At 37.3% G+C, this 17,511-nt stretch overlaps 1 protein-coding gene across 1 annotated transcript in view; it reads right to left on the bottom strand.

The window, feature by feature from the left end:
* Positions 1-17,511, bottom strand: part of LOC103192135 (disintegrin and metalloproteinase domain-containing protein 5-like) — a 246,507-nt gene that overhangs the window by 87,981 nt on the left and 141,015 nt on the right. The window contains exon 14 of the mRNA XM_007935062.2: positions 6,456-6,654. Within this exon, the coding sequence (XP_007933253.2) occupies positions 6,456-6,654 (199 nt within the window). The remainder of the gene's footprint in view (positions 1-6,455; positions 6,655-17,511) is intronic.

Here is a 17,511-nt window from a genome sequence, read left to right as displayed (position 1 = left end):
TTCCCAAGTATTTTATTTTTTTGGTAGCTATTGAGAATGGTATTGATTTCCTTATTTCTTTTTCAGCAATCTCTTTGCTGGTGTAGAGGAATCCAACTGACTTTTGGATGTTGATCTTATATCCTGCAGTAGGTTTTTGACTGAGTCTCTTGGATTTTCTAGGTATAGGATCATATCATCAGAAATAGAGATAGTTTGACTTCTTCCTTCCCAATTTGGATGCCTTTGATTTCCCTTTCTTGCCTTATGGCCCTGACTAGGACTTCCAGTTCAATGTTGAATAGAAGTGGTGATAGAAGGCATCTTTGACTGGTTCTTGTTCTCAAGAGGAATGGTTTAAGTCTCTCTCCATTGAGAATAATGTTGGCTGTTGGTTTTGCATAGATCCCCTTTATTATGTTGAGGAATGCCCCTTCTATTCTTATTTTGCTGAGAGTTTTGATCAGGAATGGGTGTTGGATTTTATCAAATATTTTTTCTGCATCAATTGATACGATCATGTGGTTCTTTTCCTTTGTTTTGTTTACGTGGTGGAAGACATTGATTGTTTTTCTAATGTTGAACCATCCTTGCATACATGATATGAACCCCACTTGGTTATAATGAATTATTTTCTTGATGGATATGTTGTTGGAGTCTGTCAAGCTAGGATTTTGTTGAAGATTTTTGCATCTATATAGACCTTATCTTATAGACATCTACAGAGCCCTTCACCCAATAACATGAGGGGTATCGATCTGTAGTTTTCCTTTTGAGTGATATCTTTGCCTGTTTTTGGTATCAGAGTTACGCTTGCTTCATAAAATGAGTTTGGGAGGATTCCATCCTTTTCTATGTTTTAGAACAGTATGAGTAGGATTGGTGTCAGTTCTCTGAATGTTTGGTAGAATTCTCTGGTAAAACCGTCTGGTCCAGGACATTTTTTGTTGGTAATTTTTTGATGACCTGTTCAATTTCTTCTTTTGTTATAGATCTATTCAACTTTTCTGCATCAGTTGGTGTGAGTTTAGGTAAGTGGTGTGTTTCTAGAAATCTGTCCATTTCTTACAGATTTTCAAATTTGTTAGAATACAGTTCTTCACAGTATCCTGATATTATCCTTTTTATTTCAGTTGGTTCTGTTGTGATGTCACCCATTTTTTATTTGTGTTATCTGTATTCTCTCCCTCTTTTCTTTTGTTAAACTTGCCAGTGGTTTGTCAATTTTATTAATCATTAAAAAAAAAAATTCTGTTCTTGTTGATTTTTTCTGTTACCCTTCTATTTTCTGTTTCATTAATTTCTGCTTGAATCTTTATTATTTCCTTTCTTCTGGTGACTGTAGGCTTTTCTTGCTGTTCTTTTTCTAATTGTTGAAGTTGTTGGTTTTAAGTGTTGATTTTGGCTCTTCTTTTTTGATGTGTGCATTTAATACTATAAATTGGCCTCTGATCACTGCTTTTGCTGTGTCCCGAAGATTTTGGTATGTTGTGTTTTCATTCTCATTTGATTCAAGGAATATTTGAATTTCATTTTTCATTTCTTGTCTTACCCAGTCTTTCTTACGGAAGCTGTTTTTCAGTTTCCATGTGTTTACTCTTTTTCCATTGATCTTCCTACTATTGATTTCTAATTTGATAGCGTTATGATCTGAGAAGATGCTTTGCAGTATTTCAGTGTTTTTAAATTTATTAAAGCTTGTTTTATGGCCTAATATATGGTCTATCATGGAAAATGTTCCATGTGCACTGGAGAAGAATGTATATTGTGCTGTTATCGAGTGAAGGGCTCTGTAGATGTCTATAAGGTCAAGCTGGTGTATTGTACTGTTTAGCTCTTCTGCATTTTGGTGAGTTTCTGTCCAGTTGTTCTATCTTTCAGTGAAAGTGGTGTATTTAGTCTCCCACTATGAGTGTGGAGTGATCTATTTGACTTTCCAACTCTTTTAAAGTCTGATTTATGTATTTTGGGGCTCTTTCATTGGGCCCATAGATATTTATTATGGTTATAACTTCTTGTTCAATTGACCCTTTAATCATTATATAATGTCCTGCCTTGTCTCATATGGTGGTTTTGTCTTAAAGTCAATTTGATCAGAAATTAAATTAATTAAGAGCCACTCCTGCTCTCTTACGGTTGCCATTTGCTTGATATATCTTTTTGCAATGTTAGATTTTTAGTCTATTTTTGTCTTTGTCTCTAAGGTGTGTCTATTATTGACAAGTATGAATTGGTTGCTTTCCTTTTGTTATGTGTTTTTTCATGGTTTCCCTGGTTTCTTTGTTCCATATTATTTTCTGTGCTGAGCTCATTATATTTATGGATCATGTTATCATTTGCTTTGTTGCTTTTATTTTAGTATTTGCTGAATATTCGTGCTTGTCCTCTTTTTTTATTGTGATATGAAGGTTTATAATTTTTCTTTGAGGTTAGCCTGTGATTTATAATTTTCTCTCCAAGTTTAGAACAGTCCATTCTATCTTGCAACTCTCTTGACTTCCTCACCATTTAGAAGTTCTGTAACTACACAGTATTTTCCCTCTTTTTGGTTTGTAGTTGTCCTCACTTGTCAATTGATGTCTCTGGTTCTCTGTTTACAATCTTGTAAGGTTATTTTCCTTGGAGATATCCATACCTTTGGTTTCTGGGTTACGTCATCTTGTGTATTAATGGTCAGTCATTATTTGGTAGTTTTGGTTCTCTGTTCAAAGGACTCCCTTTAGTATTTCTTGTTAGGTTCATCTTGTTTTAACAAATTCCCTTAGTGTCTGCCTATCTCTAAATCTCCTAATTTCACTATCATATTTCAGTGACAATTTTGCCGGGTATACAATTCTTGGTTGAAAATTTTTCTCTTTCAGGATTTTATATACACCATCCCATTGCTTTCTCACTCTCATGGTTTCTGCTGAGAAATCAGAGCTTATTCCTACTGGTTGTCCTTTGTAAGTGACTTTTTGTTTTTCTCATGCTGCTTTCAGGATTCTTTCTTTTTCTTTGGTTTTCATGAGTTTGATGATGATATGTCTTGGTGATTTTCTTTTGGGGTCTATCCTGTTTGGGGTTCGTAGGACTTCCCGAATGGCTATATTCTCATCTTTCTTCATATCAGGGAAGTTCTCCTCTAACAAATCTTGGACAACTTTCTCAATGGCTTTATATTTTTCTTCTCCTGTTCTGGAATCCCAATGACATAAACATTCTTCCTTTTGATGGTATCCCACATGAACCTTACTTAGGCTTTCTTTATTTTGTTTTGAAATATTCAGGTATTTTTCTTCAGTCTCCTTAGTTCTGTCTTCCATTGCATCAATTCTACTCCTCTGCCCTTTCATTGTGTTATCTATTCCTGACAATTCCTTGGTATTAATCTTCTGAATTTCTGTCTATAGATTTAGAATCATTTCTAAATTTTCATTTATTTTCTCATTTTTTTCTTATATTTTCTTCCAAAATTCTTCTAGAGTTTTGTCTGTGTTTTTCTTGGTCTATCTCTCAATCTTTTCAAGATACCTAAATATAATTCTTTTGAATTCCTTATCAGAGAGTTCCAATGCTGCTTCTTCCTCAGAGATGTGTTCTGGGTCTGTATCCTGCACTTCCTTGTTTCTACCACTTTATCTTGCTTCTTTATGTGGAATGTGATGATCTGTTGTCTCCGAGACATCATGGTGTTTTTGTATTTAGATCTCTGTTAATTGTTTGTGAAGGGCAGCCAACTGTGAGCCAGGCTCTTTTTGGTGGTTGTTTATTGTTGGGCCATTGTTTCAGAAGGAAGTGATGACTCTTACTCAGTAAGTGAAGGTGTGGGTGTAGTTTTCCCATATGTGGACTGTTGCTATATTCCACTCAGTTAGACAAAAATATCAATTGAATAACTATTGAAAAAGTAAAAGCAAAGGGACAAAAGTCACACAGTGTAATCACACAGGAATAGTAACCAAAAAAAAAAAAAAGAAAGAAAACATTGCAATATATGGGAAGAGAGCAATAAGGGAAAAAAGGTAGAGAAGGAGAATATGAAGAAAAATATGGGAAAAATGCAAAAAGAAAAACAAGGAATGGGGTTAACCACAAGAAAGAAATGAAAAGAAAAATATTGCAACCAGGAACACGAAAAGAAAAAAGCTAAAAACCAGAACATGGGAGGGGAAGAATAAAGAATAATAGTAAAAAGGACAAAAGTGATAATAATAGTAGTAGTTTTAAAACAAACAAACTAAAAAACAGAAAAATGAAAAAAAAATCAGGGCAGGGCAGGGCACCCAGCCTTCATCTGTGTATGCAGACTGGGATGGAAATCCTGCCGGCCTAGAAGGTGGGTGGGATTGAGGGATGGCTGCACTTCCGTTCACCAAGAGGGTGTGAGGTATAAGTGGAATGTCGCACCTTTCCAGTCGTCCAGGTCCGGAGTGTCCTAGGGGTTCCTGACAAGTGGAGCCTGTTCCTAAGTCCCTGGAATCTGAAAGAATGCTGTCACTTTAAATATCCAAAATGGTCAAATCTCTTGTAAATATTCAAAATGGCTACACTCTCCAGAACGGCAAAAGTCTACAGCTCAGCTCACTTCACTGCTTCCGCTTTTATTCACCAGCCACCAGAGCAGTACTCTGTGCAGTCCCTGACTAGCAGGGCTGATATTTAGGTTAATTCTTAGGTCCTACCACTACTTGGCAATATCCAAGCTGTCTGTGCCATCAGCCTCGCTGCCAGACTGCAGCTCTGTATGTCTCCACTTTTGGTGTCTTCATGCAAATTCTTCTGCTAGTTGGAGTTTAGTCCACTTCTATATCCTTCCCTTCAAAGCTCAGGGGTCCAGCATTACCTTCTGTATCTGTGTTAACTGTCTCCCCTTTTCTCTGTTGAAGAGGGTCTGTGCAGTCTTTCTCCCTATTCCACCATCTTACCAGAACCCATCCTTTGATTCCTTGACTGGTTTCTTCCATGGGCATTGAGTATGGATCCAAATTAAATGAAATCCTTGATGACTTTAATCTTTCTCTGTGTATCATGACATTGCTTATAGGACAAGCTGTGAGATTTTTTGTTTTCTTTGTTGAAGTATATTCCATAATGAAGGCTATAGTCCTTGATCTTCATCAGTAAGTGCTTAAAGTCCTCTTTGCTTTCAGCAAGCCAAGTTGTGTGATATGCATATTGCAGACTGTTCATGAGTCTTCCTCCAATCCTGAAGCTGCATTCTTCTTCATATAGTCTAGCTTCTCAGATTATTTGCTCAACATATGGACTGAATAAGTACGGTGAAAGGACACAACCCTGATATACACCTTTCATGATTTTTAATTATGTAGTATCCCCTTGTTCTATAAATATTGAGACCAAACTAATTGAAAAAAGAATAAGCATCTCTTGGATTATTCCTATAAAAAGGCCAAACAAATGAGGTTATTTAAAAATAATGATACCATGAATTCTAGTAGTGCCTAAACCAACTTTTCTGTCCTGCCTGAAACTAACTTCTTTGATAGTCTTACATTCAGCATTTCTTACTGTCCCCCCCAAAATTGTCACCTTTTAATTGCTTTTGGCTGAACAAACTTATAATATAATTGAAAAAGAATACATTAAGGGTTTCCTGAGTCTTCATCATACTTCTCTCAAGCTTCAAACAAGGATCTCAAAAATATAAAGTTCTTTTCTAGATCTATCCTTACCCAAAATAGATGATATCCTTCTATGCTCTCCTGATTTGGAGTTCTCAAGCTACCTCTAACTATCTATTGACTAAAGTGGTTAAAAGGGAGTACAATATATCTAAAGGAAAGCTTCAATATTGTAATAGCATATTTCACCTCCCAGAAAAGCAGAACAAAAGCATAATTATGATCAAAACACCCATCTTACCTCCTCCTTAGATTCCTGATAGTCATATTGATCTAAGCAATACTGAGAGATCTCCCCTGTGACCTAGCTAAGGGAGTCCCAAAGGAAGGGCTAAGAATGAAAAAATTCACTCACTCACAAGACATGAACTGTGTATGTGTTTAAAATTGTATACTTCAACCTCTTGATTGAAGCACATGATCCATATCTAGAGGAGACTATAAAATGCCTAGATGTGTTGTGGGCTGAAGCCTTTACTCATCAGCAAGTCCCTTTGAGTAGATCCACTCTGGAAACTCACCAAATTGTGCATTAGCCTTGTCTTTCTCTAAACCAAAACCCTGCTAAATCATTTAAGTCTAAACTAAATTCCTCCACCCCAAATTCTATATAATCTTGTGAGAAGATGCGTTTCCACTTGATGTTTCTACCTTACACAAACAAGAATTTCAAATAAATCCAGTGTTTTTATTTTTCAGAATTAAGAGAATTGTGATGTCCTTTAACATTATATACACAAGGCAAGATTTCACTCATTAGCAAATTATGTTTACATTTTATCCTTTAGAGTTGAATAATAGTCTTTGGAACAATCAAAATTTAGGAACTAAGAAGAAAATTATGGTCATTACCTCCTCCAATTAATGATTGACACTGTTTATTAAATGACCGACATACTGCATTATAACAGAAGCCATCTCCTGAATCACAAGACTGTCCATTGCGTGCGTAAGTGTCTGGCACACAGAGACCGTTAATTCCATTGCAATATTCAACAAAATCACATTCTTTATCAATTGATTCCCTGCAAAGTGTACCAGCTGGTTTTATCTAGAAAGGAAAGGAATATACGAAAAGATCACAGGTTAGTGATAGTTAAGTTTTCTTTTTATTTAGGCTCTAAATTTCCATCTATTTTCCCTGAGTTTCTAATGTTGTTGTTGTTATGTGCCGTCGAGTCAAACCCGACTCATAGCGACCCCTCCTTGGGCTTCCGAGGCAGTATCACTACGGAAGTAGGATTGCCCAACCTTCCTTCCGATAGCAGTTGAAAATATATATATATACATACGCTCAGACACACACACACACACATATGTATATATATACACACACATACATATATAAATATATACATATATATATATATATATATGCACACATATATATATATACATCTTGTTAATTGCTAACATCACATAGAGACTTAGGTCATTGAATTTATTGTGCAAAAAAGGAGTAGATACTGTGTGTGAAAGAAGCTAAATACTCAAATATCAGATGACTGACATAAAAAAAAAGAAGAAAGAAAATGGAGCAAAAGGATTAATATTAAAATTATTTGTAACTCATCTCTGGCTATGCTTATGTAGGTAGCCTCAGGTTTCTCTACATCCCACTCTTTAAAGCAGAAATCAGTAACCATTTACCAGAAAGCAAATAAACATCACAAATATTTAATAAAAGAAAAAATTATATGTATATATACATATATATATACAGAGAGAGAGAGAGGAGAAAGTATATTTCACATAGCACAACATAAACAACTTAAAAAACAGCTTCCCAAAATTTATATCTCTGATCTCTTCAGCAGATACTCTTTGGCTTATAGCTTCCAGATTTTCCTTACTGTATAGCTCCTTTGCCAAGCAACATCTAAATATCATGTCTGCAATCACCTTTTCCCTTAAGTCAAACACCAGTTCCTCATAATTATGATCACACTCACATTCATGAAAACCACTATTATTCTTTTCTATTGTTATTACTGTTGGTTTAATATGCATGTGATTTTCACTTGTCACAATACTTTTTTTCAATACATTGGTTGTTATTATTGCTATTAGAGACCATTGGGGAGCTCTATTGATGTAGTGCCTAAGACATTTGACTGCTGACCAGAAAGTTGGCAGTTCAAATCCACCAGCCACTCGGCAAAAGGAAGATTGAGTAATCTATTTCCATAGTGATGCTGCCTCGGAAACCCAAGGAGGGGTCGCTATGAGTCGGGTCTGACTCAACAACACGTAACAACAGCAACAACAGGGGCCACTGAGACAGTTTCAACTTATGTTGTTGTTGTTGTTGTTATGTGCTGTCAAGTTGGACCCGACTCATAGCAACCCCTCCTTGGGTTTCCGAGGCAGTATCACTATGGAAGTAGATTTCCCAACCTTCCTTCTGAGGAGTAGCTGGTGGGTTTGAACTGCCAGCCTTCTGGTTAGCAGTCAAGTGCCTTAGGCACTATGCTACCAGAGCTCCCTTTCAACTCACAGTGACCCTATATACAACAGAACGAAACACTGCCCCATCCTGTGCCATCCTCATAATTCTTGCTATACAATCAAATGAGAATGAAAACACAACATACTAAAATCTTTGGGATACAACAAAAGCAGTAATCAGAGGGTAATTTTCAGCAATAAATGCACACATCAAAAAAGAAGAGAGCCAAAATCAACAGCTTAACCCAGTATCTCCAACAGTTAGAAAAAGAGCAGCAAAAAAAAGCCTTTGGTCATCAGAAGAAAGAACATAAAAAATATTTCAGCAGAAATAAATGAAACAGAAGAAAAATGTGAGAGCGAAGCAGGACACACAGCCAGCAACTAGGGAAGCATGGAAAGTAGTAGTAGGAAAGTATGCACATCGCAGCTCAATACCTACCTACCCCCAAGCCCAGTAAATAAACAATGGTATGGACACACACACATACACTAAAAGAAATGAAACAGAAAAATGGGAAAAAATCAAGAACACTAGAAGTTGGTTCTTTGAGAAGATTAATAAAATCAGCAAACTAATGACAAATTTAACAAAGGAAAGAAAGAGAAGATGCAGATAACACAAATAAATAATGGCATGGGCAACATCACAACAGAACCAATAGAAATAAAAAAATAGTATCAGGATACTATGAAGAACTGTACTCTAACAAATTTGTAAAGCCTAGAAGAAATGGACAAATTTCTAGAAACATACTACTTACTTAAACAAATACTGAGGTAGAAAATTTGAACTGGCCCTTAACAAAAGAAAAAAATTGAACAGGTCACAAAAAAAAAAAAAAAAAAACTACCAACAAAAAATGTTCTGGCCCAAACAACTTCAATGGAGAATTCTACTAAACATTTAGAGAAGAGGTGATAGCAATCCTACTCAAACTATTCCAGAGCAAAGAAAAGGATGGAATGCTCCAAAAATAATTTTGTGAATCAGGCATAACCTTCATGCCAAACCAGGAAAAGACAGGAAAAGGAAGAAAAACTACAGACCAATATCCCTCATGAATATAGACACAAACATCTTCAACAAAACCCTAGGCAATAGACTCCAACAATATTTCAAAAAATTAATACATCTTGACCAAGTGGGATTCAAAGCAGGTATACAAGGATGGTTCAGCACTGGAAAATCAATCAATGTAACCCATCACATAAGTAAAATACAGAAAAAGAACCACATGATCATATCAACAAATGCAGAAAAAGCCTTTGATAAAATCCAACACCCATTCCTGATAAAAACTCTCAGAAAAATGGGAATAGAAGGAAAATTCCTCAATAAAATAATGGGCATATATGCAAAACAAAGAGCCAATGTTATTCTCAACAAAACAAAACTGACAGTATTCTCCTTGAGAACAAGAACCAGACAAAGATGCCTTCTGTCACTGCTTCTATTCAACATTGTATTGGATTCCTTACCAGGGCAATAAGGCAAGAAAAGGAAATAAATAAAAGCATCCAAACTGTTAAGGAAAAATTAAAACAATCCCTATTAGCAGATGGTTTGATTCTATACATAGAAAATCCCAGAAAGTCAGCAAAAAAAAACTACTGGAACTAATTGAAAGATTCAGCATACTGGCAGGATACAAGATCAACATACAAAAATCAGTTGGATCCTGTACACCAACAAAGAGATCTCTGAAAAGTAAATAAGGAAAACAATACCATTCACAACAGCTACTAAAAAGATAAAATGCTTGGGAGTAAATCTTGCCAGGGACACAAATGATCTATTAAAAAAAAAAACAACTACAGAACACTACTTCAAGAAACTGTAAGAGATCTAGGGAGCTCTGATAGCATAGTGCCTGAAGCACTTGACTGCTAAGCAGAAGACTGGCAGTTCAAACCACCAGCCACTCCCTAGATGGAAGGTTGGGCAACCTACTTCCGTAGTGATACCACCTCAGAAACCCAAGAAGGGGTTGCTATGAGTCGGGTCCAACTTGAGGGCACATAACAACAACAACAACATGTTATTGTTCTTTTCCATCAAGTCAGAACCAATTCATAGTGACCCCTCCTTGGGTTTCTGAGGCGGTATCACTACAGAAGTAGATTGCCCTATCTTCCTTCTGAGGAGTGGCTGGTGGGTTTGAACCATCAGCCTTCTGGTTAGCAGTCAAGTGCCTTAGGCACTACGCTACCAGAGCTCCTAACAACAACATAAGAGATCTATAGAAACAGAAGAACATACCATGCTCATGGATAACAAGACTGAACATAGTGAAAACATCAATACTACCCAATGCAATCTATAGATTTAATGCAATCCTGATTCAGATTCCATCAAAATTCTATAAGCAAATGGAAAAAAAAAAATCACTGATTTCATATGGAAAAGAGAGAGCTTGGATAAGCAAAAGAAGAAGAACAAAATAGTATCTCAAACCTACTAAAATCCACAGTAGTCACCATAGCCTGCTATTGATACAAAACGGACACATGGACAAGTGGAACAGAACTGAGAATGCAGAAATCGGTCTATCCATCTATGGACATCTGATCTTTGACAAAGAGCCAAAATCCATTAAATGGGGAAGAAACAGTCTCTTTAACAAGTGGTGCTGGTAAAACTGCATATCCATTTGCAGAAAAATGAAACAAGATCCATATCTCACACCATATGCAAAAACTAACTCAAGTTAGATCAAAGATTTAAATGTAAAACATAAAAGTATAAAGTTCATCAAAGAAAAAATAGGGGCAAATTTAAGCATCTCAATATATGGCATAAATAGACTATCAAACATAACTAAAAAGGTATAAACAGCAGAAGATAAAAATGTATGACTAAGACCTTCTAAAAACTATATTCTTACATGCATCAAAAGGCTTCATAAGAGTAAAAAAAAGAACCAACAAATTGGGAAAAAAAAAATATTTGGCAATGACATATCCAACAAGAGATGTATCTCTAAAATTTATAGAAAACTATAACACCTCAAAGGGAGCTCTGGTAGCATAGTGGCTAAGGCACTTGACTGCTAACCAGAAGGCTGGCGGTTCAAACCCATCAGCCACTCCTTGGAAGGAAGATGGGGCAATCTACTTCCGTAGTGATACTGCCTCAGAAACCCAAGGAGGGGGTTGCTATGAGTCGGGTCCGACTTGACGGCACATGACAACAAAAACAACAACTTAACACCTCAACATCAAAAAGACAAACAGTGTCACTGAAAAATGGACAGAACAAATGAACAGACATTTCAGCAAAGAAGATATTCAGGCAGCCAACATGCACACGAAGAAATGCTCATTATCATTAGATATTAGGGAGATGCAAATCAAAACAACAATACGATACCATCTCACCCCAGCAATAATGGTAAAGTTTAACAAGACGGAAAATAACAAAGGCTGGTGATGACGTGGAGAGATTGGGTCTCTCATACACTGCTGGTGGGACTGTAAAATGATACAATCACTGTGGAAAGTGGTATGACAATACCTTAAAAAGTTGGACATAGAAATACCATTTGATCAAGCAACCCTATTACTAGGTACATATCCTAAAGAAGTGAGAACCAGGACATGAATAGATATATGCATATGCACGCCTATGTTCACTGCAGCACTATTCAAGACAGAAAAGAGATGAAAACAACCTAATGCTCATCAGTGGATGAATGGATAACCAAACTATGGTTTATACATACAATGGGATACTATATATCAATAAAGAATAATGAGGAATCTTCAAAACACTTCATAATGTGGATGAACTTGGAGGACATTATGCTGAGTGAAATAAGTCAATCACAGAAGGACAAATATTGTATGAGTCTATTATTATTATACATACTTTTTTAAGAAAATAAAGTAAGTCTAGGAATGGTTTACACATAAAAGGAAACTTTCTTTGTTGGGTGCCAGGGATGGGAGGTGAGGGGAAGGAAAATTGCTAGATAGTTAAGAGACAAGTATTAATTTGGGTGAAAGGAAAGGCAATATACCAAAAGTGACTGACTAGCCCACTAACACTAAGGAAAAAGAAGACACAAGAGGTACAGACAATATACAAAATACTGGATTATCAGTAATAAAAAACAGTAATCTATGTGTGGATACGTAAGTAGGCAGGCTAAATGATCAAGTATGGGTAGGCAAAAGAAAATATACACATGACTATATATAGATTTGGCAGATAATATTTCTACACATATGTCCATATACATAATAGAGCTAAGAGGGGGCAAAGTTATAACTTTTTAGCCACAGCCAAACATCTTGAGGGAGTAAGTTGCTGGGTATATGGGCTCAGAACCATGTTGTGAGGGACATCAAGCTCAATTGGCACAACATACTACTTAAAAATTGTGTTCTACATCCTACTTTGGTGAGTAGCAACTGGGGTCTTAAAAGCTTGCAAGTGGCCATCTAAGAGGCAACAATTGGTCTCTCTTAGTCCAGAGCAAAGAAGAACGAAGAAAATCAAAGAAGCATGGAAACAGTCCAAGGGATTATGAACCATGCAGTCCTCAGCCTACATGACCCTGAGATGGAAAGAACTAGATGATATATGCCTACCACTGTCAACCATTCAGAAAGGGGCAAAAATAGAAGATCCTGCTTGCCTACCAATAGTCATTCAGCTTGCATATGTATCCACTCATAGATTATTGTTATTACATTATTGATATTGCATGTCTATTATTGAGTTAGGAGCTCTGGTAGCATAGTGCCTAAGGTACTTGACTGAAAACCAGATGGTGTGCAGTTCAAACCTACCAGCCCTTCCTCATAAGGAAGGTTGGGGAATCTACTTCCGTAGTGATACTACCTCGGAAACCCAAGGAGGGGTCACTATGAGTCAGGTCTGACTCAATGGCACATAACAACAACATTATCTAGTTAGTGATTTTTCCCTCCCATACCATTCCATCTCTGGTAACCATCAAAGAACGTTTCTTTCTGCATGTAAACATTTCCTTGACTTTTTTAATAAAAGTGGTCTCATACAATAGTTGTACTTTTGTGATTGACTTATTTCATTCAGCATAATGTCCTCCAAGAGGTGTGGTGGCTCAATGGTTGCAGCATTCTGCTGCTAACCAAAATGTCAGTGGTTCAAACCTACCAGCCACTTTGTGGCAGAAATCTGAGGCAGTCTGCTTCCATAAAGATTTACAGCTTTGGAAACCCTACGGAGCAGTGTTAGTCTATTCTATAAGGTTGCTATGAGTTGGAATTGAATCAATGACAAGTAAAGGTTTAATGTCCTCCATGTTCATCCATGTTGTAACATATTAGGAGGGTTCTTCAATATTCTTTAAGGTTGAATAATATTTCAATGTGAGTATGTATCACCTACTGATGAAGGTTGAAGAATACAGTCTGCAGTATGGATTACATCTCAATATAAAGAAAACAAAAATCCTCACAACTGGACCAATGAGCAGCATCACAATAAATGGAGAGAACATTGAGGTTGTCAAAGAATTCACGTTGCTTGTTTCTACAATCGATGCCAACGGAAGCAGCAGTCAGGACATGAGACGACGTGTAGCATTAGGAAAGTCAACTGTGAAGGAACTGTATCAAGTGCTGAGGAGCAAGGATATCTCCTTGAGGATTAAGGTGTGCCTGACACAAGCCATGATATTTCCAATCACCTCTTATGCATGTGAGAGCTGGACAATGAATAAGGAAGACCAAAGAAGAGTTGATGCTTTTGAGTTGTGGTGCTGGCAAAGAATGCTGAAATACCATGGACTGCTAATAGAACTAACAGATCTGTCCTGGAGGAAGTGCAGCCAGAATGCTCCTTGGAAGCAAGAATGGCCAGACTTCGTCTCACCTATTTTGGTCATGTTGTAAGAAGGGACCATTCCCTGGAGAAGGATGTGATGCTTGGTAGGGTGGAGGGTTGACGAAACAGGGGGAGGCCTTCAACAAGATGGATTGACACGGAGGCTGCAATGATGGGCTCAAGTATAGCAGGGATTGTGGGACTTGTGTGGGATCATGCAGTGTTTCGTTCTGCTGTGCATGGGGTGGCTATGAGTCGGAAATGACTCGACGGCACTTAACAACAACAACAACATGTATCATAGTTCGTTCACAGTAGCAAAGAGATAGATACAATCTTTTGTTTTATTTTAAGTATATTTTGTTGCTGTACATTAGTTTTAGGGATATAAGGAGAGATGTAGTTTAGCTGTGATATATAATGGGAAGCCACATATTTTTCATTACTTATTAAGAAAATTTATTCTACCACTCATCTCTCAGTTTGTCATACTGTAGTGTCTTATGTGTTGCTATGAGGCTGGAGGCTATGTCACTGGTATTTCAAATGCCAGCATGGTCACCCATGGTGGACAGATTTCAAGAGACCTTCCAGAGAAAGATAGAACTTGGAAGAAGGAATGGGCCATCTACTTCTGAAAAAACTGTCCACAGAAAATCATGTGAATAGCAGTGAAACACTGCCTGACATATTCCTGGAAAACTTTATGAAGACCCATGAAACTTTGTTTGATATAGTGGCAGAAGATGTGCCTCTCAGGTTGGAAGGCACTCAAAATAAGACTAGGGAAAAGCTGCCTCCCCACAGTGGAGTTGACCTTATAACATGGATGGAGCAAAACTTTCAGGACATTCCTTTGCTGAAGGGGCACAACTCAAAATGAGAAGAAACAGCTGCAAATATTCATTATAATTGGAACATGGAATGTAGAAATGTGAATCTAGAAAAATGGGAAGTTGTAAAAAATGAAATTGAAGTGATGAAGATTGATATCCCAAGCATTAGTGAAATGAAATGAATTTGTTGGGGTCATTTTGAGTCAGACAATCATATGATCTACTATGCTAGAAATGACAAATTGAAGAGGATGGCATACCATTCATTGTTAAAAACAACATCTCAAGATCTATCCTAAAGTACAATGCTGTCAATGAAAGGATAATATCCATAGTCCTTCAAGGAAGACCAGTTAATACCACTATCATTCAAATTCATGCACCAACTGCTAAAGCCAAAGATGAAGAAATTGAAGATTTTTACCAACTGCAGTCAGAAATTGGCCAAACATGCAATCAAGACATATTGATAATTCTTGGTGATTGGAATGAGAAAATTGGAAACAAAAAAGAATCATTGGAATTTGGAAAAAATGGTCTTGGTGAGAGAAATGACACCAGAGATCACATAAGAGAATTTTGCAAGATCAACAACTTCTTCATTGCAAATATCTTTTTTCAACAACATAAACAGCAGCCATATATGTGGATCTCACAGATGGCATACCCAGAAATCAGATCAACTACAGCTCTGGAAAGAAATGATAGAGAAGCTCAATATCATCAGTCAAAACAAGAACAAGAGCTGACTGTGCTCATATGCAAGGATATGAATTGCTCATATGCAAGCTCAGTTGAGGCTAAAGAAAATTAAAGTCCACAAAAACCAGATACAATGTGGATTATATCCCACATGAATTTAGAGACCATCTACAGAATATATTTGACACCAGTGACTACAGAGCAGATGAGCTGTGGGAAGACATCATGAGCATCATACATGAAGACAGCAAATAGTCAATAAAAAGACTAGAAAGGAAGAAAATAACAATATGGATGTCAGAAGAGATTATGAAACTTACTCTTAAGTGTAGAATATCTTAAACAATGGAAGAAATGATGAAGTAAAAGGACTGAACAGATGTCAAAGGGTGGCTGAAGAAGGCAAAGCATTATAATGAAGTGTGAAAAAACCTGGAGTGAGAAAACCAAAAGGAAAGAACATGCTTGGCATTTCTCAAGCTGAAAGAACTGAAGAGAGAGTTCCGGTAAGATGGCGGAATAGGCAGAAAGACCGCATAGACCCTCTTCAACAAAGAAAAGGGGAACCAATTAACACAGATACAGAAGATAATCCTGGACCCCTGAGCCTTGAAGGGAAGGATATAGAAGTGGACTAAACCCCAACTTGTTGTTGTTGTTATTTGCTGTCAAGTCAGCCCCAACTCATAGCGACCCCTCCTTGGGTTTCCGAGGCAGTATCACTACGGAAGTAGGATTGACCAACCTTCCTTCCAGGGAGTGGCTAGTGGGTTTGAACTGCCAGCCTTCTGGTTAGCAGTCAAGTGCCTTAGACACTATGTTACCAGAGCTCCTAAACTCCAACTAATTTGCATGAAAACACCAAAAAAGGAGACATATGGAACTGCGGTCTGGCAGTGATCCTTACAGCACAGGCAGCTTGGATATTGCCAACTGGTGGTAGGACCTAAGAATTAACCTAAAAATTGGCCCTGCTAGCCAGGGACTACACGAAGGACTGCTCTGCTGGCTGGGGAATAAAAGGGGAAGCAGTGAAGAGGAAGTTGGGCTAAGCTGTGGACTTTTGTCTGTCCAGAAGGTGCAGCCATTTTGAATGTTTACAAGTGGCTTGACCATTTTGGATATTTAAAGTGACAGCATTCTCCCAGATTCCAGACTCCACTTGCCAGGAACCCAAAGGACATTCAGGACACGGACGACCAGAAAGGTGTGACATTCCCCTTGTTACTCTTACACTCACACCCTCTTGGTGGAAGAAAGTACTGCCATCGCTCACTCCTACCCACTTTCTGGGCCTACAGGAATTCCATCCCAGTCTGCAAACTCAGATGGAGCCTAGGTGCCCTGACCCTCCTGCCCTGATTTTTTTTTTCTTTTTTCTGTTTTTATTAGTTTGCTTGTTTTTCTCTGTTTTAAAACTACTACTATTATTGTTACTTTTGTCCTTTTTATTATTCCCTCCCAGGTTCTAGTTTTCAGCTTTTTTTTTTCTTTTCCCTGTTCCTGGTTGCAATTTTTTTTTTTTCTTTCTAGTGGTTAACCCCATTTCTTGTTTTTCTTTTTGCGTTTTTCCCACTTTTTTCTTTGTTATTCTCCTTCTATACCTTTTTTCACTTATTTCCCTCTCCCATGATAATGCAGGATTTTTTGTTTTTCTATTTTTGGTTACTGTTCCTGAGTGATTACATGGTGTATTTTTTGTCCATTTGCTTTTACTTTTTTGATGGTTATTCAATTGATATTTTTGTCTAACTAAGTGGAAAACAGCAACACTCCCCATACGACACAACTACACCCACACCTACTGTGGCTACACTTACTCAGTGAGAGCCCCACTTCCTTCTCTACCAACAGTAAATAACCACCAAGAAAAGCCTGACTCACGCTTGCCTGTTCTTCACAAACAGTTAAAGAGATCTACATACAACAATGCCATGATGTCTCAGAGACAACAGATCATCACAGTCCACATAAAGAAGCAAGATAAAGTGGTAGAAACAAGGGAGCATGACACAGACCCAGAACACATCCCTGAGGAAGAAGCAGCATTGGAACTCTCTGATAAGGAATTCAAAAGAATTATATTTAGGTATCTTCAAAGGAT

This window comes from Orycteropus afer, unplaced genomic scaffold, assembly GCF_000298275.1.
Source record: "Orycteropus afer afer isolate SDZICR_OR568_19922 unplaced genomic scaffold, OryAfe1.0 scaffold00024, whole genome shotgun sequence".
Classification (NCBI taxonomy): domain Eukaryota; kingdom Metazoa; phylum Chordata; class Mammalia; order Tubulidentata; family Orycteropodidae; genus Orycteropus; species Orycteropus afer.
This window is presented reverse-complemented; position numbering and strand designations above follow the sequence as displayed.